This window comes from Danio rerio, chromosome 3 (assembly GCF_049306965.1).
Source record: "Danio rerio strain Tuebingen ecotype United States chromosome 3, GRCz12tu, whole genome shotgun sequence".
Classification (NCBI taxonomy): domain Eukaryota; kingdom Metazoa; phylum Chordata; class Actinopteri; order Cypriniformes; family Danionidae; genus Danio; species Danio rerio.
In genome coordinates, this window is record NC_133178.1 from 19,712,501 (window position 1) to 19,736,930 (window position 24,430).

Here is a 24,430-nt window from a genome sequence, read left to right on the forward strand (position 1 = left end):
AAACTGCTTTTATTTTGCCTGAAATAAATCAAATTGGAATTTCCCAAGAAGAAACAATATTATAAGAAATACTGTTTACAATTTCCTTTCTCGGTTAAACATAATTCGGGAATATTTGAAAAAAAAAAAAAACAATAATTCACAGCAGGGATAATCATTAACTTTAACTGTATGTTTGGTTCCAGTTTTATTAATTCTAGTTTAGCAGAGTTGACAGAACACATCCAGTGTCGAATAGAGCCAGGTTTAGTGTTTGCACAACTTGCATTAACTCAGAGTAACATAGTGATAAAATAATTGTTTGAGCAGACACTGAATCCAAAGCCATAAAAATGCTACTTAAATAAATAAGAGTAAAAAAGACAAGGAATTAAGAAACATCTTCATATTAAAGATCATATATAGTTAAACATGACTAGTTTACATTATACATTTACAGCTTTCATTTGAACAAATAAAGAAAAGTTTCTATAGAAAAGATGTTTTTGTTTGCCAAAGCCTATAAATACTTGGTGGCCCTGTCCCTTAAGCCACATGGATAAAGCTGAATCACAGTGGATACAGAGCTGCATCATCCTAGGCAGACGGGACCCTCACCCTCTTTTTTTAATTAAATTTTTTTCTGGTTTAGTTTATTTACCTAATTTATATGTATTATTCTGCATTTATGTTAATGCTCGGTATTTGAAATTCATCTGCATTATTTGCAAATACGAACAATCTATAAAAAGTTCAAATTATAAAAAAATAATAGATGTTTTTGTATATAATCTGCACATTTTTGTTCTCTAAACAACCTCAGTACAGATTTTCAGCCACAGAATGAGTGCTGATGTATTAAACGGGTATTTTATTCCAGTTAGATAGTCTCAGTTAGCTTAAATTCTTTGTTTATTGCGATTTTTCATAACTTCAGTTAACAAAATGATTTTGACCAATGGTTTTAGTCTTTGTTTACTAAAATAACATGAGTTCAGACTTGTAGTACTGTTCTATGGGTCACTAATGGCTCGTTTTCCACTAGTTCTGTTTTCAATGCAAGTAGTACCAAAATATTGAAATGTACTGTGCCACTTTTTTGGGACCCATTCAAAAGATTACCTAGCACAGCAGTAGACTTGACTCTATGCTGAATGTTACTGGTTTACTGAGAATTGTAAGTTGTGTGTGCAACAAAACGGAGGTACAACAACACAGAGCTCCATTTTTAAATATACAACTGCATGCGTGGATACAAGTCATCAACTGTGTTTCTGTAGCAGTGTGTGTGTGTGTGTGTGTGTGTGTATGCTGAACCTACATGGCCTCCTCAGACACGCGCACTCTCTCACAGCCTTCTGGAGGCTCTCTTTGAAACACGTATGTCTTGTTGGGACGAGGAGAAGACGATGGTGGCTCGGACATGCATGAAGGAGGAGAGGAAGCGGGACAGAGTGGCCCGCACACAACCATATCTAAACACAACACACACACAAACCAAATAAACACTCAAAAAAAAAACTATTTCACACAGAAATTCCTGTCACATGCTGATAACAAAATATGAACAATGACCCTAAGTGCAAGTTCAGTTTGAGCTTTTTTTTTTTACAATCATTTTCTCCATATTCTCAGTTTGATATGGAATATGAAAAGGGCAAATGGAGATAAATGTATAAAGTCGCTGAATAGCCTAAAACCGCTACTTTTCTCTCACTCATTTTGCTTTAGCTTATCAGGGGTCAACACAATGGAATGAACCACAAAATTTCTTGGTTAGTTAAGACTTTAATAATCCCAAAGGGAAATTCACATGTAACAGCACAGCTCACTATAGAGCTTTTTCTTCATTGCTGAATGGAGGGCGCCATAGTGATCAGCACCTTCCGGTACGATACTAGAACTTCCGTTAAGAACTGTCCTCAGCCACAGCAGCCTTTCTCAACTGTTTTCAGTGGCTTACAGAATGTTTTTGTGATGCTAAACTTAAATTTTGTAAGAAAGATGTGTTAAAGCTGTTATACTTCGATCAGATGTGGTTCAAGTGCGAGGGAAAAACGTTCTCCTAATTTAGTGTCTGCCGTCAGATCAAATGCTGAAATATAGCACCAGTGTTTAGCTGTTTTGGTGAATTGCATTTGTTTGGGCTGGTTATATATTTGAAAGAAAGAGAAAATGATCACTTTAGCGATAACGAGGCTTCATTTAAATGACACAAGCTGCCGTCTGACAACGAGGGAAAAATACCTCACAGCAGCTGTTTTCCATCCTTTTAGATTGCATTTTTTTTTCAATGATCAGTCCAGGAGGTGGCGGTGATCAACATCAGTATTAGTTCAAAGACGTTAAAAGGCAGTAAAATAGATTAAAACTATCGTTTCAAAGCAGTTCGAATGTGACTCTTTATACGCATCAGCTGCTTACTGGAAGTCCGAAGCATCCTCCTTGCGCATACATGCAAAGCATAATGGGTAATTTTGCATTCTAAGAAAAAGGTCTATATAATACGCACCCCTTAGCTTTAAGTATAAAAGTACACTAATCTATACACTTAAAATTCCACATTTAACGTCTAATTTGACATTGATTATACAATTGCTGATGGTAAAAAATAATTCCTGTATTGTTCCCTATAATGCCGTGGAGCTGAAAGAGCTCACAAGCTTGAACTGTTTCAAATCACAATTCATAATATATTGACTAGGGCTGCACAATATATCGTTTCATCATCGATATCGCAATTTGCAAATCTGCAATAGTCACATCGCAGGATCTGCAATGTCAAAATGAAATTAAAAGTAACTAGAAAACAGTTTAAAGCAAACAAAGTTTAACTCTAATCTTATAATATGAAACACTTTCATTTGGATGTGTTTAAGGCCTGTGACTGTATGGATTCAAATGAGTTTAAACTATTTGAGCACAAGAAATTGTAAAGTTTGCCAGATTAGCAAAGATTAAGGCCCAATCCCGGTTCCGTTTTTGTACCCCTATCCCTTCTCCTTGAAACGGAGTGTGAAGGGGAAGGGCTTCAAAATTTACCCCTAAAAAATGGGACACCAATACAACACCTGCACACGTCATCGCGATCTCTTACTACATTTGAGATTGACGATGGACACTGCTGTAGTTATTCCAGTTGTGCTATTTTTTGGTATTTATCTTTAGCAAATCACTGAAGACAACGATATCATGTTATCATAACGATATCACGTGGCAATAACCTCGTAACTACTGTGCATTCACACTGTGGCCACATTTATCAATGTAAACAAACGAAAATAACATTTACATTATAGCAGACAGTGTAGAAAGGCCATTTCCAGCCACTAGACTTTTTTGACAGGGTATTCAAGTGTCATTGAGAGACAGAATGTTGTGGGACTGCTTATACAGGAGTTATGATTAGGGATTATTTTAAGCTTTTTTTTTTAAAAGCATGACGGTAAAACACAAAAACTGTTATGAATATATTAAAAGATATGTTTGTTTGTTGTACAAATTCATATTAATGACAAAAAATACTAATTTGTGCATCTCCTGACTTCCGTGTGCAGCCATGCAGCGGTTGTGGCTGGTGTTTTATGGGAAATTTACTTACCCCTTGGTTTCGAGTGTGGTCCTGAAAAATCTCCATTTAAAAGGCTATCTAGTCCTTCCAACTTAGCCCTACGCCTTCAAGCTAAAGAGACTTGGGACACCCCTGCCCCTTCACATGAATGCGCAAAACGAGGAGTAGGGGTGAGGGGAAAGACTAAGGCAGGCATGTCCAAACTCAGTCCTGGAGGGCCGGTGTCCTGCAAAGTTTAGTTCCAACCCCAAGCAGACACACCTGGGCTAGCTAATCAAGCTCTTACTAGGCTTTCTAGAAACCAACTTGCCTCAACACACCTGCTGGGATGAGCTAAAATCGGCAGGACACCGGCCCTCCAGGACCGAGTTTGGACACTCCTGGACTAAGTATGTAGAATTGGGATTGGGCCTACTTGTTTAAATCATTTAATACAATAAAGACTATATGCAGTGTTATTTTCCATTTTATATATTGAATTTTCATAATTAAAACGGTTCAACCCTCTGAAAATCATTAAATTTTGCTTATTTCATCTTTATCCTTGCTCTGTTGTTTTCATCCATCCTTTAATTTATTTTGTTTTGTGTAATTTTGAATAATTCATACAGACGTACTCCTCTACATATCATTCCAATCAATATAAACGTAGGACTTCTTTTCAAATAGAGTAATCTTGTGAAATTATATTCATATCGCAATATATAAAATGGCAGAAAAACGAACTATCACAATGTCAGTTTTTTCCAATATTGTGCAGCCCTAATATTGACTAATTTGTCCATTATTTTATAATCTGCCATCTTTTCTATAGTATAATTAGCTACTTTCAGGAAATGGGTAAAAAAAGTAATGAAACACAAGATTTTGAGTCAACTACAGACTGACCGGTTTCTGTGATGGTGCAGGGCGAGTGTGAGGGGGACAGCTGGGCAGGAGAAGGGTCACTTTGTGAAGCGCTGCTGTACCTCTGGACTGGAACGGGGGCTCTGTGACCATCTGGTACATCCAGAATCTGAACAAACACACACACAAATCACATGGGTTATAACCTATGATTCCTAGCTGAATCTGTGGGTCAGAAACATTGCTTAAAAAAGACAAAACACACACACTGACTTTGTGCTGTTCTTTTGCTGTTTCAGACACAAAGACTCCCTCCAGCTCCAGGTTCAGTCCTTCCACACTGCGTCTCAGTCTGGGGGCCAGTCGACTCAGAGGAATCAGAGGCATCGTCTGCACACACAAACACACACACACAACTGTTAGACTGTGTAAAGTGACAAAAAAGCTGTAAATCTCAATGGGTGGTCGGGTTTGAGGATAATCTGGTACATAATATACAGTATTTAAGTGCTTACTTTAGTACTGTATTTTTTTCCTACTATGGCACAGCAGTGGTTCCCAAAGTGGGGGTCGCTTGGTGATTTCCAAAAATATATGTTTTTAAACTATTAGAATTACCATATTTTATCCATAACCTACAGCAGATAAAAATAGTATTTAGTAGTTACATAAAAAACAACATGCAAATAAGAAGCCATCAGCCTTTCAATTCGTTTTCATTGGATTGAGACCCCTAGGGTTATTATGCTAGATTAATGAAACAGCAATAGTGTTAGTTACAGCAGATTGATTTTGTGGCACAATGATAAACTTTGACACCTTTTACAGCTCTCACCTACATTAAAAATAAAGGCCACGACTTTAAACCAAAGAATATTCTTGTGCTGTAAACATTCTGCCCAACATTCTCATTGAGTGAAGTTAATATTAAATTAAACAAATGAATTATATAAAAAATTACATGGTTGTTCGACTTTGTGTTGTCAATAAGCTTGTTTATATACAGTTGAAGTCAGAATTATTAGCTGCCCCCCACCAAAACAAACACCCACAAAAAAGAAAATTAAATAAAATCTATAAATAAGACAAATCATTTTAAAAAAGCTATTAAAAATACATTTACTAATATATAAATATATATATATTATATATATATTATAATTATAAAATTATATATTATTATATTATAAAATATTAAATGATCCGTCTAATTTATAGATTTTTTTTTTCTAGCATTTTTTTGTGGGTTTTTTTTTTGCCTTATGATATGATAGAATACTAACAGCAAGTTAAGTTGGAAAGGGAGAGGGAGTGGGGAAAGATCCGCAAGCCAGGACTTAAATTCAAGGAACCCACAAGGTTATAGGAGCTGACAATTTTTTTATTATTATTATTAATTATTCCAAACTTTTAACAGGCTGTGTTAGGACTGTGTTGTTTTAGTTTTTTTTTTTTGTATGTTTTGTCTGTTCTAGGTTTGGGCTCGCCTTTAGCGAACATGATGCTCGTCAGCATCCTTATTAAAAATTAGTTTGTCGGGGCTGCTGTTCATTCATGGTTTGGGGAGTTGATCAGAGCTGTGCTCCAATTTGGGCTTTTTGTTTTGTATCCATACACCAGCGCTGACAACACTTATGGCATCCATTCACTTTCCTTTCACACTGATACTGATGTTTGTTTTATTATTAATTATACGAAAATAAATATTATTTTTGACTTTATTTTGACTTTAATGTTACATCTTTGAGTCAGGTGTAACAGCCTGTATGTGAATGCTTGTACGCATGTCTTTATTTATTTATTTTTAGGTTATGTTTAACCTCAATACACAATTTTATCAGTAGAATATAATAGACATGCATAAAACGAGCGATTTATACATATCCTCCTGTCTATTTAAATCTACTACTGTACAAAACAGAGCCAAACAACCAGCTGTGTGTGAGTGTTCCTGCCATATCAATAGCTGTAGTTCACTGACACCGTCTAAATAAAGCTGCTCTGTTTTTAAATCTCTGTTGCTAGTGAGATGAGGGCCAATTTGAGAGGCTTAGCTCATAATCGCAGTACATAAACAAGTGCAGCCTTTATAAATGCCCTCATGCCTCCTATTGATGCTCCTACTATAAACTAACAAGCTGGTCGAGATGCATTCTAAAATTGCTCAGGCCTGTGGTTTGTGCGTTTACCTGTGTACTTCCAGGAGTGTGTGTTTGACTATTGTGTATGTTTTGGTGTGTGTGGTCACAGTCCATGGCAGGAGGCGCATGTCTGGAGCGTTTCTGTAAGGACTGGCGAAGTTTAGCAACCTGGGGGATAGAAACATGAGAATTAGAGTAGCAGATGTAAACTTAAAAATGTGAAGAGTAAGTAGAAACCTAACCTGCTATGACTTTAAAGTGAAGTCGATTCTTTATTTGAAAGTAATTTGATGTTCAAAAGTAAGCTATTCTATGTGGATTGACTAGGCAGCTTGGGTACAACAAAAAAGTCAAATAAGTAGCTAGAATTAGAATTAGCATAAACCTATTCCAAAAAATACACGGTATACAGTAGCCTGGATTAATTTGGGGAATAATAGGCTAAAAATAATTGCCTTATTTGATTGTATTTGATGCTTCTTCTTCTTCTTCTTATTATTATTATTATTATTGTTATTTTCTAAATCAGCTTATTGATTGGGTTGTCAAATAGTTCTTGTTATTATTCTCAAAAATGTTAAACTGTAAGAATTGCCGGTTGATGTGACCAAAATAATTTTTCATTCATATAAAGTAACACTTTTATCTTACATATTGTTATTACACCATGACATTTTAGCATCAGTATTACTTTTCTTTGCTTGATAATTGATGCTTTTTTAAAACTTTGTGGACTTTCTTCCTTTACTTGTTAGGCGTGTAATTTTATTAAACTGGAAGAGCCCCTAGCCACCCTCACATGTACGGTGGCTGAAAGAGGTTTTGTATTTTGTGAAACTAGAGAAGATTAGATACTCCCTTCAAAGACATAACAGAATGTTTGTTAAGTTTGTTGAAGCCTTTTTTTTCTTATGTTAAAGCACTAACTCTTGCTAGCTGTTGACAATAATAATACATCTGTGTAGACATCTGCCGCTCATTTAGTTGTGTAATTGGGTATGTTATTTTCATTTATTTATTTTAATTATTTCTATATGGGTTGTTTGGTGTGTTTGTAAAATGTAAAAATGTTAAATACATTTTTAAAAATAATAATAATTGAGGCTTTTAGCAATAGATGCATTACATTTATAAGAAGTGACTTTAAAGACATTTACAATGTTACAACACAAAAAAAATAAATAAAAATTATTTTTAAGAAGTAGATTGATTCTACTGAATTGGAAACGAAAAGATCCTGGTCGTTGCTCCACATAAAAAAAAGTCATGTCTTGCCAACAACTTGAGAAGCTAGTCTTCCCTTTGGTGCTTTCACACAGGGCTTCAGCGTCAACGCTTGACCCATTATTATATTTTTTTTATATTTATAGAATATAATAAATAATATTTCTATAATATATATATGGAAAATCTACAGTAACATACATGAAGTGAAGGGATATTTGAAAGTGCACTGATTACACAGTCGTTTCAGCATGCACAAGTGGAAAATCTACTATGTTGAGCTAAGATAGAGTTATCTAAATTTGTCCATGTGCGATGATTTCTGCCTTGACATTATTATTATTGTTTTTTTTATTACCATTGGTTTTGCATATTCTAAAGCGATTTAACTGATTTACATTTTTATGGAAATGGATTTTATATTTTATCCCTTGTGGATTGGAATGTAAAGGTTATTAATAGGTAATGTGCCTAGGCCTGGAAATGGGCTATTTGCACACAGCCAGCAACATCGAAGCTGTACAAACAACCTTGTAATTAGTCACATTAAGCTTTTACCAAAAGTTTATAGTTAGCTTTAATACTCTAGCTGTGGATACAGCCCTTTAAACTTTGGCTTATAAACAAAAATGTGTTGGTTTTTAAGGTTGTTTGCTTTTATTTTTTTTTCTTTTATTAATGTATTGATTTGGTTGATTGAACATTTGATTTTAGTTTACTTGATTAAATAATAATTTGTTGAAACTTTATTCTTTAATGAAATTATTTGAGTGACTGTAGTGGCGTTTTTCAGGAAATATGACTGTTTTACTGTACTACTGATATATAACTCTAAAACAAATCCTTCCATGGTTTTTAAACAAGAGATTTTTTAATAACAATTTGATATTTCTAAACAAGGATGTCTTAAATAAGCATTTTATAGAGACTGAACTGGTCAATTTTAGAGTATAGGCCAAGTAAATGTAAATAAACAATTATGCATTCACAAATGGCTTACATAAGGAGAAAAAAAACATGCTGAGCCTTAAAGTGAAACTACTTTGTGTCTCAAATATCATAAATACTCACCTCTCGTAGGTGTTCGGCGCTCCCCCATGATGCCGAGCGCTTATGTCCGCCGCCTCCTCTCCGCCCCCGCGTCTCCTCGATCCAGGAACTGGGAGTCTAAGAAACAAGACAATGGCTGTGAACTTCAGAGTTCTTGCGTCCTCGTGTTCATATCAACCACCAAAGTACAGTTTCAAAACTTAAGACCGAAATAAGGGGACGCGTGGAAGTTGCTGGATGTGTTCTTGATATCGAGGATGCATCAATACAGACTTGAGTGCAAAACTCGCTCGAGTCCCAGACGTCATTGTGGATGAATAAAGAAGGTGGGAAGCGCAGCATTTTATATAGATTTATTATTAAAGTTCAGTCATAGAACTTATTTATCTCAGGAGTTTCCCTAAATGAAAGGATGACAGGAAACATGAAAATCTTAATAAATGCATAAACACATTAAGGGTGTTTATTTGCTGAAATTCGTATTAAAATTTGTATTGTGTGACGTATATTTGTATGGTTTTTATGCATAGTAAATATTGCAACAAGGGGAAAAACAATAAATAATTGTATTGATGCTGTAGCGTTTAAATAATTTTCCGTTAAAAACGCATGAAGATCATGTGATCATCACAAAAACACAGCATTTCATTTCTCACAGGACGCGTTCTCCCGTGTTCGTAACTTCGCAAGACCGGTCTCCACAAGAACACAAGTCCATTCTATGTGTTCTTGGAATTGAAAAACAGCCATTGTGAGGGTTGATTTGACTTTCAAAGTGACCTTATTTTCCAAACCTCACACCCACATTGCATTCTCATGGAAACATCAAAGCTTGTTCGGGATAACCCAAACTCAACCACCCCTCTATGAATACCAGCTATCCCAAACACCCTCAAAGACTTTACATAAAATATTCCACTGAACGCAAGACAGCTGATAACCCACCCTCGACTAAGACACACACACACACAAAGCCAAAGCAAGCCGTTCTTTCATGCACCAGTTCCAGCAAAAGCATCCACTCCTGAGAGGTGTGCTCCCCATTCGCCAAGTGTTGACATGTTTTCTGTACTTGACAAATGGAACTGAAAGCTGCTTCCTCGCCTCGATAAACGTATTTGAATACGAGACAGAATATGTGACACACCTGGAGCACACAGATACACCCAACACACACAGACACACACAGCTGTGCGGAGACATGCATGATAGAAACCACCGACTCTCCGACCACCGGCTGCACCACATTTCAAAAGATGCAACATCAAAGTTAGTTTTCAAGTGCACTCAGAAAGACAGACAGACACGTGCATACCGTCATATAATCCTGCTGAGTTGACTTGGGTTGAAAAGTCCAACTAGTGCACACTTGTGTACTATATCAAACACTGAATGCCAAGTGGCCCAATGAGTGATCACAATCTTAAAGCTCATCATAGATTCACACCCCCTCTCTCTCAAAAAACAAAAAGTGTCCTCCTTTGGTGTCTCGATCCCTGTCTTCCTGTCTCTGTCAGAGGTCAAGATTATTTAGTGCGCTTGGGATGCTAATGTAACAAACACGCAGTTGAAGTGAGGCGTATTAAAACATGTCATCACCTCCAGCCCCCAGGGTGCAAGTTCGGGAGTAAACCACGTCCGCTTAGTGGCTGGAAGTTTCACACGGCCGAGTTGGGGGGCAGGGGTGTGAGTGGATTTAAATTTAAATTCGGCCCTTACTCCTTTCTGCCTGGACACCCACTCGTCCACCCACCCACCCACATCAAGCTGTGTTGGGATTAAGCCTATAAACGGACATTGGGTTTGAGGGTCTGTATGCGCAGCACGCTGGATGCTGGCTAAAGTTTCAGAAGTCCTCGTTTGCATTGGACGGGATGAACTCGGAGAGAGGGGGGATGGGAGTGTCTTAAGACTGTATGATTGTTAACTGTTGAATGCCCACTTTTAAAGTAGGTTGAGTTTGTCAGTCAAGAACGGGATGATTCAAAGTGAATATGTGAAAATAGAGTGTGAATGGGGGTTGCGCTCGGGCATTGTATGTGTGTGGCAGGGGTTGAGGGGGACGGTCACTATGAAGGTCATGTTAAACAAAACCTTTTCTTGGGTGACCGGTCATCAGTGCAGATCACCTGCTGAGAGACACAGACGGCCTGGATGGGCATCGATGGCTACGTCCACAATACTATACAATCGTCTCAAAATATATCTGCATACTACTGACAATAACTAAATATTATGTAGCATACATGCCAGACATGTATAATGCACTGTAATTATACCACAGAGATACAGTGGGGAAATAAGTATTCAACACGACTTCAACAGTATAAAAACCTTAATGGTTGTGTGGCTTCCGCTTATGCAAACTGATCTTTATTTTATATTTACTTTATTCTCTATTTATCTTTTTCTGAAACCATTTCAAAGTTTGATTGACTGTGTTTTGGATCATTGTCATTATAAAAAGTCCACCCTGGTTTCATCTTCATCATAATGATAATGTAGATGTTGGACTGAAACGGCTAATATTCATGTACAATGAGGAAGGGCAGGGCTTACTGAATAAAAGGATTTCAGCTGCTGTCTGGGCTTTCCATGTTTTTCTACACCTTCCTTTCTTCATTTCTCATCATCATTTCTTCATTATTTGCTGAATAAAAGAGATTTCAGCGGCTGTCTGGGCTTTCCATGCTTTTTTACATCTTCCCTTTTAGTACACATAACTTCATTTGTAAACTGTTTAAATTTGTTTACTTTTCATAAATGGATTTATTTTGTTGTTATCAATATCTGGTAAAAATTTTAGGTCAACAGCACCTTTAGAAATATGTTTTCTGAGAAAAGCTGTGACGTGTTAAATACTTTTTTCCCCCACTGTACAAAATAACTGAAAAGACTTGGAGCATTCACATAAACTTTGCACAATTTATGCAAACGAAAAAGATGACAAATGTTTTTTTTTTTTTTATGTAAAGCTGTTTAGCTCAGTAGCTTCTGCAGGATAAACACAAATATGCAGTCTGTCTGTAATTGTTGTTGTTGCTTTTATGCGAGTGTCTGACTATGGTCAAGGAGGCTCATAGAAAAACACTAGGGTATGTAATTTTAGATTTATCCACTCTAGTAAAAAAAAACTGATGTTTCACACTCCAAAAACAGTGGTTCAATGGGATAAAATGTTAAATATGACACAAAAATGTAGCATATACAGTTAAATGTGTCTCTGTGTTTAGACTTATAGTCGGTGCAATAGTCTAGTGGTTAGTGCGTCGACATATGGTGCAGTAACACGTCAGGGCGTCCCAAGATCATCCTGGCTGGAGGACATTTCTCTACCCTACCCTACATTTCTTTGATTATTATCAGTTTTTAAAACTGTTGTGGATAATAACTTTAAATTGGAACATTATAAAATGCCTTTAACAACCTTAAACAAAACGAACACCAGAATCAAATTAAAATTACAACTATAAAATACAAAGCAAGAGCATGTAAACGAGAATCTAATCAGAATAGTTCTACATACCAAACTTTACAATATACAGCTCTTACATCTTTTTCTCTGGGATTGTTGTCTTTTTTAAAATCATCTGCACAAATCTTTACAAGTCTGATTGCTTAGTAACAACATTCAGACAGCTCTCATAGATAAGTAGCATAATTTGAGGTATCATTCATGCCAAAGCCATTAATCAGTTTTATGAAGCAAACAGGTCTTTTCAAGAGAGAACTTGAACAAACAGGAACCATTACATACAAATGTGACTTTTCTTGTATTATCAAACTTTGTTGACAGTGTGAAATCTTTACAAACTAGCTGAGCTAACTCTGAGTTAAAATGAACAGCCACAGCAGTGGGACTTCCACCTTTTGTGTTTGTCTGAATACGGCAAACTCCAGCAGGCATGTTGGAGCAGTGCTCTAGGAGCCCATATGGAACCCATTTGGAAAAAACAATATGGCTGCCGTTCCCAGCCGAGTTTTCCTAAAGTTCTTCCAATACCGGCCAAAATCTTTCTCCCCAAAGCCAAGATCTTTCATTAGCAACCGCCTGACTTCAGCTTTCTAAAACAAACATGAAAATCCCCTGTCCATTTGAAAACTATACTTTGCAAACAACACAAGTGTTAAAACAGCTGTGCATAATTCTGCATGTGTATCATACAAGCAGATCAAACCAATGGTTTGTTTTACTCCCCACTGAGAAGCAACTCCACATGGTCAGACAGGACCTCCTTTGTTTGCTAAAAATATCGCAGACTGCGTTAAAGCAGTAGTTCTCTCAAAAATGAAAATGTTCATGTGAAGAAATCTCACCTGTGTGGCTTTGTCGTTGACACAGGTAACAGGCTGACACTCTGGTTCTCTTGGCCAGTTGCCCTGCAGGTACGGCCCCACCAAAGTGTCCAGAGACAGGGTCCGACGTAAGGTTGGCTTCGGCGGACGTCCCTTTGTCTTGCATTCAGCTAAAAATTCACAGATAATCATAACTTCGAGATTAGTTTTTAAATCATAAAAAGCTAATTAACACACACACACACACACACACACACACACATACATATATATATATATATATATATATGAGGCCTGTGACTGTGTGAGGATTTAAAAAGCATTCCGGCCTATGAAATTGTACCGATTGTAATTGACACATTGACAGCAATTAATTTTATTAAATCATTCATAAAACGAAGAAATGTGCAACAACGGCAATTTAGAAGTGTTGATATTAAAATATTTAGATGACTGATGTTCATGTACACGTAGTCACAAGCTCCATCCCTAGAAGAAAAAAAAAGAAAAAAAAAAAGTTGACTATTTTGATGGCAGCCTTTACACAGTCTAGTAGTAAGCTTATGTAATGCCAATTGTATAATGCAAATTTTAAATTCATGCTAACAATCAAATGACCAAAAGAAAAATATTAATGCAATTAAAATATGCAAGATATAAATTGATGCATACGTTAAACTTTAATTATATTGTTTAATTAAAATGACAAAATAATAATAAGTTAAATTATTTTGTTGCTCAAAAGAATCGGTTCAGGCACTGGTACAGTTTTAAAACCATCGATTTAGCAACGGTATCGAAATAACCCCAAATGATACAAACCCTAATTCTGGAAAATGGTTAAAAAAATGTTGATTTCCAACATGACTATATTAGAACACAATACATTTGAACACAATATATTTTACAACATGAAAATATATTGTCTTCAAAGGTGAATTTTTAAATTATCTTTTACCCATACAATTAAAAAGCACATATAATCACAATAATACCGTAATCACAATACCATCAAACCATGATATTTTTATCCAAGGTTGTCATACCGCCACACTCTTATACTGGCCCATGCCTACAACTGAATGCTCTACACGTGCAATTCTGTTCCATTAACATACTGAGTTTCACTCACTTCTTTTACAGAACATGATGTCAAGCATTTTTATACCTTTTATAGTATTTTGTTATTTAGGAATCAGGTGGGAAATCTGCTTAACTTATGATTAAAAAAACAACAATTGAACCATTGAACTTAACAGTGTGATGGATGTCAAGGGAGTAAAAATAAGTTCTTATTTTTAATATAACTGAATTACCAAACATAGCCAGAAGGGAGAAAATGCACACGAACACACACTAACCGCTGCACCACTGACCATAACTCTCGTATCATTCTGACAATTTGTTTGTCTACAATATCCTTTTCACATTTATCCCATGAGTTGGCGCTTTCAGCAGCTTGTACATCAAACTGACACACATTCCCTGCATGAAAGACATGTTATAAATAGATGCTGTTGTCGTAGCGGATGCTGAACATCCTGGTGCTTCATCAACACACTGTGGTTGAGAGGTATCGGACTCTGGCCCAAAAATACTTCAGAGGATCACATTTGCACGTACAACAGATCGTATTCTTCAGCGCATTGGTCTAGTCAAAGAAACAAATACAACAGTACACCTGATCTCTGACCTTTTCAGGCTAGTCCTGGATCCATTCAACTCCTCCCAGCCCCTGGGGTTTTTGAGTGACTTCGGGAAACTTTTTGATGGCAACTATTTACTGTCAGGCGTTAAACAAGGCATACTTGTCTAGTACAGAGAGTATTTTATCACTGAGTTTAAGGGTGTGTAATCAAGCAGGTTGGGTGACTATGTGGATGAATGTGAGACATTGTAAGGGTTAAGGTTTATGTGTGGTTAGTCTGATATAGATATGCAACTAGTGTGTCAGTGAATCACAAAAATATGCACAAATTACAGTACATTTAACCTCAAAAGTCAAAACTTAAAAAAGAGATGTACATATACAGTTCTTAGCATATACAAGTTCGCCCCTCACAAATCTACCTTTTAAATTCATATTTAAATAGGAAGCTATAGAGTACTATATTTGTGCATATACATTAGATTAGTCAGTCTTGAAGCCAAACCTAGAGTTTATCGAACAAAATAACTTGCGATAACGATCCAAAAATGAGTACACCTAAATTTATATGTTATAGAAAAATATTAAATAAAATAAAAGAGGGGGGGGGGGGTAATCAAGAGAAGAAGAAAAAATGAAAAATTGTTGAAATTTTGTAGGTTGTAATTTATTTTTTGCAATATTTTGCTTGGATTTAATTGTATTATCTTTCAATTTATAAAGATGTTCTGTGACTAAAATATAATTATAATAAATATATCTGTTTAATAAATCTGTTTTGCTTAAATGCACCAAAATACATTGTCTATATTCACTGAGAAATGGATAAAAATTTTCATTTTCAAAATGGGGTGTACTCAATTATGCTGTGCACTGCATATACAAACATATGCAAATACACTTTAAAAAGTAGTTCACTCAGAAAATAAGTAAACCTATTGCTTCCATTTTTAATACATGAAGTATGTACATAATTATAAAAACTCAATTTAAAAAAAGTTTAAACAGTTATAAGGATTTACTCACTGTTTTCTGGTCAAGTCAACTTGTCACTTTTAAGGCAACAAGTTAACTCACTTTAATTAAAATTACTAAAGGCTTTTTATGGTGTATACATTTATAGAATTTTGACAGTTGATAGCACTTTTGCTTCCACTCAAAAATATGTTAGCTGTTTGTTCAAAGTACTTATTTTAAATCAGCTAAAACAACACAGTTCACAAGGTTCTTGGGGGACAACTTAATTGTTTTAAGTTGAATCCACTTAAATTTGTAAAAACCAATTAGTTCACTTAATTCCTTTATGTTAATCGCAACAGAAATTGATTGTGTGTAATACCCAGCATCTTTCAAAGTGTATGCTCTGTATTTCAGTTGTTTCATTTTTGATACACTTTCATTTTTTTTAAAGCATGCTTGCTTCCTGAGGAAGACTCAGTAGAGAATGGCTGCTAATCAAATAGAGATTATACTAAAAATTGAAAAGAGAGCAAATTAAATTTGAACAAACTAGGATGTATTTTTTGCAAGCTCTTTGTTTTTCGATTCATAAGGAGTATGTTTGCATAGTAAAATAAAACCAATCAATTAATGATTAACTGTAGTTTGTCTCTTTTTTTGCCAAATTAATTAGTCAGTTATGTGTAAATGAAGTTTTTCTCTTCCAAACATAAAGATATTCATATTTGTGTGGTTTAACTGAAGTTGTAAGGTGATTAAATGAAAATACAGCAAATGTCCCCATCTGACTTTAACTAATACTTTATATATGATACATTTTCAATGCAGAATCGATTAAGGATGCTCCGATTGATCGGCCAGAGACCGGTATCACATAATCACATTTCATCTCTTGATTGGTACTAGCTAATCTGGCTGATCTCATCAATCAATCGCAAGTGTTTATGTTTATGAGTTTACAAGCAGACGAAGACGCATGTGTGCATCCATATATTATGCATCAGCAGCTCCAACAAGTTAGGAGGTAAACTATGTGAGGAGCGTGAGGGAAAATGTGCTTTATGCAATGGTAAGGTTATATAAAGCTTAAAGCATCAGAATCAGTATTCTGAACCGGCCGATGACCATAATAAGATATCGGTACTCTGTATCGGCTGCAAAAATCCTGATCGGAGCATCCCTAGAATTGATCAATATATCTCTTTTTTTTTTTTTAATAAAGCACATTAAAAAACATTTAGGTATACCAAAGTGCTGTAAAAGAAGAACAAAAATCCTAATGACACAACATACCAACATGACACCAAGCTGCATATAACATAATACTGAGCTATAAAACAAATTGGCCTTAATACGCGATTTAAACACTGACAGAGAGGTTGAAGAGCACCATAATCTATATCTGAGAATGCAAGATCACCTCTACACTGCATGGGACCTTCAGGATAATCTATGAATCTGATCTTAATGATCTCGAGGAAGATTGAAATGACAGATCTTTGATGTACTCTGGAGTCTGAAGCCAAAGCATTTATGGCTTTAAAACAATTTGCTGTTTAACTTGTATCCAGTGCAAATAGTTATATGGTCTAGGGCTGGGCCGATGAAGGATATTATATTGAATCTTGACAAAATTTATGTCAATAACAATAATAACCACTGGGCTTTTTTTACTCTATATTGATCTAAGAGCCAATCACACAGCATAAATGTGCAACATTGGAAATTTATCCGCTGAAGATGTTATGCCATTCAATGGACCCTCTTATTTTTGTGGCTTCAGTCATTATTGGGGTACCCTTTTAAATCTGGAAGGATTAAAAACTTCTAAATATATACGAAGTAAAAAAATAAATTAACTATATATAATATATCTCGAAATATATACAGTTATCGTTCAATATTGAAAATAATTATCGGGACTGCATTTTTGAGGATTAATGAGGGGGAGACTGCTTTTTTAAATAGAGAAGAGTGTTTCTAAAGGTAGTTTGTCAAGCCCACTCACCTGTGTGAAGCACACTTCAGAAATGCACTTCTTTTAAAGATACATGTAGTGATTGTAAGAAAGTGTCCGGTGCAAATGTGGAAAAGTGGTGCAAGTATTGGTTAACATACTTCACAATAGCACATTACAATAGTTCAAATTTGAATGCTTAAATGAAAAGCATGTATCTTTTTTCAACATCATCTTTCCATAAACTGAATGAAAAACTATTATTTTTGATTACAACGTTTGTTTGCCAATTGAATATAAGATCTTTATTGCAAGAAGTGAAAGTTCAGAAGATTATTGGTAAACCTTTTGCCCTATTTCCAGCTATTTATCTTTTGACTTGTAAAACTAGTCTACAACTTTGTCATGGACTAGAATCTGGGTTACACGTTTGTGCTTATCTAGCTAGAAAATGTATTCTAATGTATTCTTCCACTCCTAACATTCCTTCATCAATATCCACTTTTTAAGTGCTTCCAGGTCCAAGTGCTCTATCAAACTGTGTGGGGAGACTTAAAAAATGGTAATATTGTTTACAAAGAGATGTAATACTTTCAAAAATCATGATCGCTATATATATATATATATATATATATATATATATATATATATATATATATATATATATATATATATATATATATATATATATATATATATATAGCAAGTCCAGAGACTGTAGTGTACAACATGTTTTAAATAAAATTCACCTTCATGTGTGAAATGACCAAAACGTGGTCATAAACTAATATTTTCTCACTTGAAATGAGTAGCTGATTGAACCCTGAAACAATATTTCATACATCATGACTTAAGCAGATGTGGTTGAATCAGACTGCCACTTTCTTACCCTTCGAAAAACTGACTTATGATGACTTATAGATATACAAGAATGTATTTTGAAAAAGATATTTTGTGCTAATTTTACCTTTCACAAAAGACTTTAATTACTAGCCAATGAGTGGTTGTATACTAGATAGCTGTATTATTGAATATGATGACATCACATATCACATTTCCATAGCCTACGAGAATCCAAAAAGAGCCACATATTGATAAATAATGTTCTGATAGCTGTTTTAATGTCAAATTATGATTGAATTTCCTCATTACAGAAATAGTTTGATAACAAGCAGGAAATGTTCATGGGCCAATGACATGACATTAAAATGGTCTATATCACTGTTTTGTCATGGCAAATCTTTAAATAAATGATACAAAAGTAAAGAAGTACTCTAAAAAAGACGATTCATTTGATTTACAAAATGTTTTAAGTGTTTGCAATCTATTTATAAGGGCTGAACTGAAACAAACTAAATGTATAAAATGTTCTACTTAATTTGTTTGTTTAAATTTAGCACATATAAATAGTTTGCAACCACTTACCTTAAAAACATTGTGTAAATCAAATGAATCTTCTTTTTCATTGTATTCTCTAAAGTCTTTTTTTTTTGTCATTTTACACTTGGTGTGAAAAAAATGACCTGAACATATTTTTGACGGGTTTTATAAGATCATTTGTGTTTTCTCAATGAGGCTGCACGTGTATGTTTTACAGTCTTCCTGAGCGCTCTTCCAGGCACGGTGAGCAGAGTATAAAAATACACTCGCTGGCATATGGACTAAAGTTACATGCAGCCAAACACTATGAACACAACCTCTGAACCCCCGCCTGAGCTCCTTTGTGTACCTATATAAACACATGCCATGACACTGCGCTAAATTCAGAAACAGCTAAAGAATCTTCAGACCATTTACGTGTACTTAAAGTAACATGCCAGCATGATCTGAATAAAATAATGAATCAACCTTAATTTTTAAGTAAATTCTGATGAATTCTGCACAAAGGATTCTCTTAGTGGTAGGTGAAAGAGCTGCATGGGTGTCTAGATATTTAACGAGCAAATATGTAAGGAAGGCATGTGTAAAACTTCTTGAATGACTGGTGTTCCAGCTCTGTGGAAATCTATGAAAGTGGCCTCGGTCTGCGTGGGCTATAACGCTTAATGACAACAGCTCAATGTTAAGAGACCAGAGGGATTTGCTGTTGAGCTAAAGCATGGTAAAAGTTATTTCAGTCAATCTGTTTGCAGACTCACTGTTGAGTTCATTTGTACATTGTGAAGATGAGAATCAAAGAGTCTTTGTGATTAACACATTCTATTATAAACAAGTCAAGACTTTTTAAAGTAGGGTTGGGCGATTCATCGAAAAGTAATCGAAATCATCATTGAGAAAAATCGGCTAGATTTTTCCAGGTCATTTTTTTCAATTACTTTCCCTACCACGTGTGGAGTTTACACTTCTGCGTTGAGCGCATCATATCACAACATCTGGTGCAACATTTATGCATTCGCATAACCCTTGTGAGGGGCGCCGGAGGAAAGTGGGGTAGGCCCTTAGAATCATCCTAACTTCCCCCACACAGCCCCTCGCTGTGACTGATTCTGACGTTGACCCCTCAAAAAAAAGTAACTACTTGTTGCGACGACACTTAGCGCAACCTCTGTGATCGGTCAGCTTGGTAGCGTTGAAGAGTATAGGCGAGTACAGAGAGGGCAAAAAATAAAATAAAATGAAATAAAAATTTATTACATAAATAAAATAATCATGCATTAATCGTAATAGAGTTCAAATGTTCAATTAATTGAGATTTTGATTTTATTTTTGGCCAAAATTTTTTTTATTTTTAAATAAAATCGCCCAGCCCTATTTTAAAGTATTATAAATCTGACAATATGCAGATTTAAAATACATGAAAGACCCAGACACCAATGAAAAGTGTTAAACCTGGACAAAAGTTGACTACAAAGTAATGCAGGTTATTAAAAACTGGGTTTATACACATTTTTACTACTAAAAATCCATGACTTTTTCATGATTTTTTCAAGACTTTCAAGTAGGCTTGGGACGATAATTGTTTTCAAGGTATACCGTGGTTTGGAAATTCTGCAATACCGTTTCTAAGGTTTGTGTACGATTTTTTATTTACATTTACATTTTTTTTAGGACAACAGTATCTTCAGCAAAAAATATATCCGAAGATGAAGTTTTAAATTGTAAAGAAATCAGTGTTTTTGAAACTTATGAAGACAGCAGAAGTCAATCATTCATTTCAATTATTCAGCCTGACTGCTTCAAAATATTTTAAATCTTTCACAAAATAAAATATGTTGTGTTCAGAGGGGGGAAAAATTTTTGATGTTTACCCAGACATTTAAAAAGTATATATTTTAGAGCAGTAATCACGATACCGTGATATTTTTATCCAAGGTTATCATACTGTCAGAATCTTATGCCTACTTTCAAGTAAATGTTCATGACCTAATGTTTCATGCAGTGTCTATTTGCGTAGTAAAAGAAAAAAACAATGCATGTTGCAATTTCGAATTTATTACAGCATATGGTAAAACACGCAACAAACAATTTTTGTTTCAATTTATGTTTATATCTATGTACAATTGTTTTAGATAATGCTTACACCGCACTAATAACGTGAGAGTATAGGATTGGCCAAGGACAGAAAAAGAAGTAAATAACCTAAATTCAAGTATACAGATATCTGTTATCCATGACTTTTCCAAAACTTTGTGGGTTTTTTCTGTTTTCCAAAACTTTTCCAGGCCTGTAAAATGTCATGTCAAAATTCCATGACTTTTGCAGGTTTTCCATGACCGTATGAACCCTGTAAAAAGGTATTTGGTTTTCAATAATTGTTTGATCAAAAAGTTATTTTTGTGAAAAAAGTTGCAATGCTAGGCCTGTCACAATATCTATTTTTTGTCGTACGATATATGGCACCAAAATATATTGCAACAACCAATATTATTGTCATTTTAAGTCCATCTAACGCCAGAAAAACAATATATCATCACAATACAACTCCACTCGTCCAAAAACACATAATATTTAATTTTATTTATTTGAACAATTTAACAACTAGGGATTGAAGTCAGAATGTTAAAACGCATATCCTAAATAAATAATAATAAATGTTAACAAAAGGTGACAAGTAACAGAAGCTGTGATATCTGCTACCAGATCTATTTTCAGTTGTCTGACACCCAAATGAAAATATACTGAAGTAATTTATAGTACATACTATACTATTTTTTCACCATACTGACACTGACACCTACAATAGAGATAGAGATGTTGTTCAATCAGCTAAAATGTTGCTAGAATTGCTTATGTAGGGGTGATTTACATTGCATCACCAAAAATGATTGAGGTCATGTCCATGTGTTGTGCGATAAGTCGATATATTGATTATTGTGACAGGCCTATGCAACGCAATACAATAGTGAACTCCTAAAACAAGTTTGTTATTGGTGGTTCAATGAAAAACTTTCATCACTGATGAACATGTTTTATTCTACAAATGTTCTTTAAAATAACAAGATTCACCCCCCAAAAATAATCCAATTATTATATAAACTACTATTAAAATAAAATACTCAACTAAAACTAAATGGTTCTTTACTGAACCTAAAATACTTCTCAGTCATTAGGATGAAAGCTTATTTTTTCAGTTTAAACAACTTTTATATTAACATATCATAATATACATGCTATTATTCACCAGGTTTAATGTACACATTTCACAAATTGTAGTCCTTCTACCATTTCTTGATAAACCAAGGCTGGAGACCCCTTATACATGATACTAAACGAGCAATTAAAATACTTCTGTACAGCACAATGCTTGAGCGACACAAAACAATGCGAGAACTGTTCACAATCTGACATCCTGGTGTGTAAGTGCAGATCACTGGAATGTGACAGTTGTAATTTGTTTTTCCTGATGCTGCCTGGCCTGCAGATATTTAAGCTGAAGCAAAACAGACCTCTTGAGCACTGGTGGACACACACAGTTTATAAGCTGAACAGTGGACGAGAGAGCTTGTAAAACACCGCAGGCAAACAAAAACACCTAAAACAGACATCAGAAATGTTTTGATACAACAGACCTGCTATGTTTGTTCAGTCCCATGCCATGCTTTGTGAGCACAAAACATGTAGGGAATAAGGTGGGGGTCGTTCAGTGCACTGGGAAATTTCTTGAACACCGTTGACTGAAGCCATTGAGAGAGCAGCTGCTGAAGCACATACATCTGTAGTTTTTCCATTCACGTTATTATTAACGTACCATTTTCGGTTATTTTTAATAATACTGTAATAGTTCTAACCACCAAATGAGAAGTGTTCAAGTTGATAGGAAAGTTGAGCATACTACCAAGTAAACAGCAGGTATTTGTGAAGTGTTTTTCGTGTATTTCTTGCGGTTTTTACCTGTTTTGGTGTCTTTGCAGCGCAGTGCTGTTCGGTTCTGCAGCTGAAACGGAACCGTGGCTCGGAGGGGCTGCAGTCCTTGATTACCCACCCGGGCCACTCCACTCCGACACGACATTCCCAGTCGCTTTTGTGCTCTTAAAAAGTCTTTCAAAAGTTCACGAATCTCGCAAACTCCGGCGTTTGCCCACAGCTGACACCTCAGGAAGGTTTTCCGTCCAACTCAACCGTCAAAAATAAAGTTTCTATGCAAATATTTTGATTTAGCTCAGTCGCTAGCTAGTCAGCTACTTTCTTTTGTCATGGTAACGTTAGTTAAGTTCTTCTAAACTAACTAATTTAACGAAATGCGGTACTGTTACTGTGTGATTAACCATCTAAACTTCATATGCACCGTCCTGAACGGTTTATTCCACTTGGCCTAGTAAACTTATAGCTGAGGAGCAGAACTTCATTGTATGGGCTGCTGCCAATTCTTCAATGCACAATCTGACAACAGCCAACCTACACGCTCGTGTCGGATTCAGAGCACCGCACAGCGTCTAAACACATGTTTCTACTCTGATTGGCTGCGGGAAAATACTACTTACTCTCCATTGGTCGTTGAAAGCATCGATCTCATAGGGGCGGTTCTCATATTTGGCTTTCCACGCCCACTTCATTAAAATTCAGGCTTTCCACAGACTTGGAGAGTTCAGCCTCCAGCAGAGAGAAACACAATGCGTGGTAAGTTACTAAATGGTCTCCCGAATTAAAGAATATTGGTATATTAAGAGAAAACTGAATTATGTTAAAATACAGATATATTAAGGCTTTTAATTTGACATTTACTGTCCTTAATGGGAATTTATGAATGGACGGGTTGGCCAATATATGTTTTCCAATGTCTGACGACTAGAAAGTTAGGCCTAGAAAGCAGAGGGGCCATAACCAATATAATATATTTCATATAATAAAAGTAATAATGTATATTTTAACAATTACAGTGGGGAATTGGGCATTGACATGCTACAAGACTCAAATAACACAAGCAGGACTATACATAAAATGAATAAGCATAATAGATAGGCCTATATACACTAAATATTAGTACAAGGCAATATGACAAACCTCTCATTTCCTCTCATGATATTGCTGTGTATCACAGTATAACACATTTTAACATGTCAAATCACTCAATAATTGATATACATGCTAACTACATAGAAATGACTATTTCTTTTATGGATTTTAAAATGTACTGCTCGTTCATATGTGATTATTTTTCTCACTTCATTTAGAATTTTAGAGCAAACGACTGATTCAGAATGTAAAGATATTAAATAAATATTAATGACATTTAAAACACTTAAAAATAATGATTACCTGCCCAACATAAAAATATTGCTAAATAAAATGCTAAATGTACTTTTTTATCAACTTTTTCT

The 24,430-nt window shown here is 35.1% G+C and overlaps 1 protein-coding gene across 5 annotated transcripts in view; it reads right to left on the minus strand.

Annotated features, from left to right (window-relative positions):
- fam117aa (family with sequence similarity 117 member Aa) overlaps positions 1 to 23,500 on the minus strand; it is a 28,134-nt gene extending 4,634 nt beyond the window's left edge. For 3 of the 5 annotated variants that reach the window (XR_012400929.1, XR_012400928.1, XM_001922225.7), the window contains exons 1-7: positions 23,004 to 23,500; positions 13,129 to 13,277; positions 8,833 to 8,928; positions 6,586 to 6,705; positions 4,670 to 4,786; positions 4,439 to 4,565; positions 1,301 to 1,454 (exon numbers count right to left, since the gene is read on the minus strand). Coding sequence is in view for 2 of the 5 variants with exons in the window: in XM_001922225.7 (XP_001922260.2) it covers positions 1,301 to 1,454; positions 4,439 to 4,565; positions 4,670 to 4,786; positions 6,586 to 6,705; positions 8,833 to 8,928; positions 13,129 to 13,277; positions 23,004 to 23,121 (881 nt within the window). In the remaining 3 variants the exon portion in view is untranslated. Of the gene's footprint in view, positions 1 to 1,300; positions 1,455 to 1,590; positions 3,761 to 3,915; positions 4,566 to 4,669; positions 4,787 to 6,585; positions 6,706 to 8,832; positions 8,929 to 10,126; positions 10,441 to 13,128; positions 13,278 to 23,003 lie in introns of those variants that run through there. The other 2 variants (XR_012400930.1, XM_073944291.1) reach the window with 2 other exon arrangements.
- Positions 23,501 to 24,430: the final 930 nt, after the last annotated feature.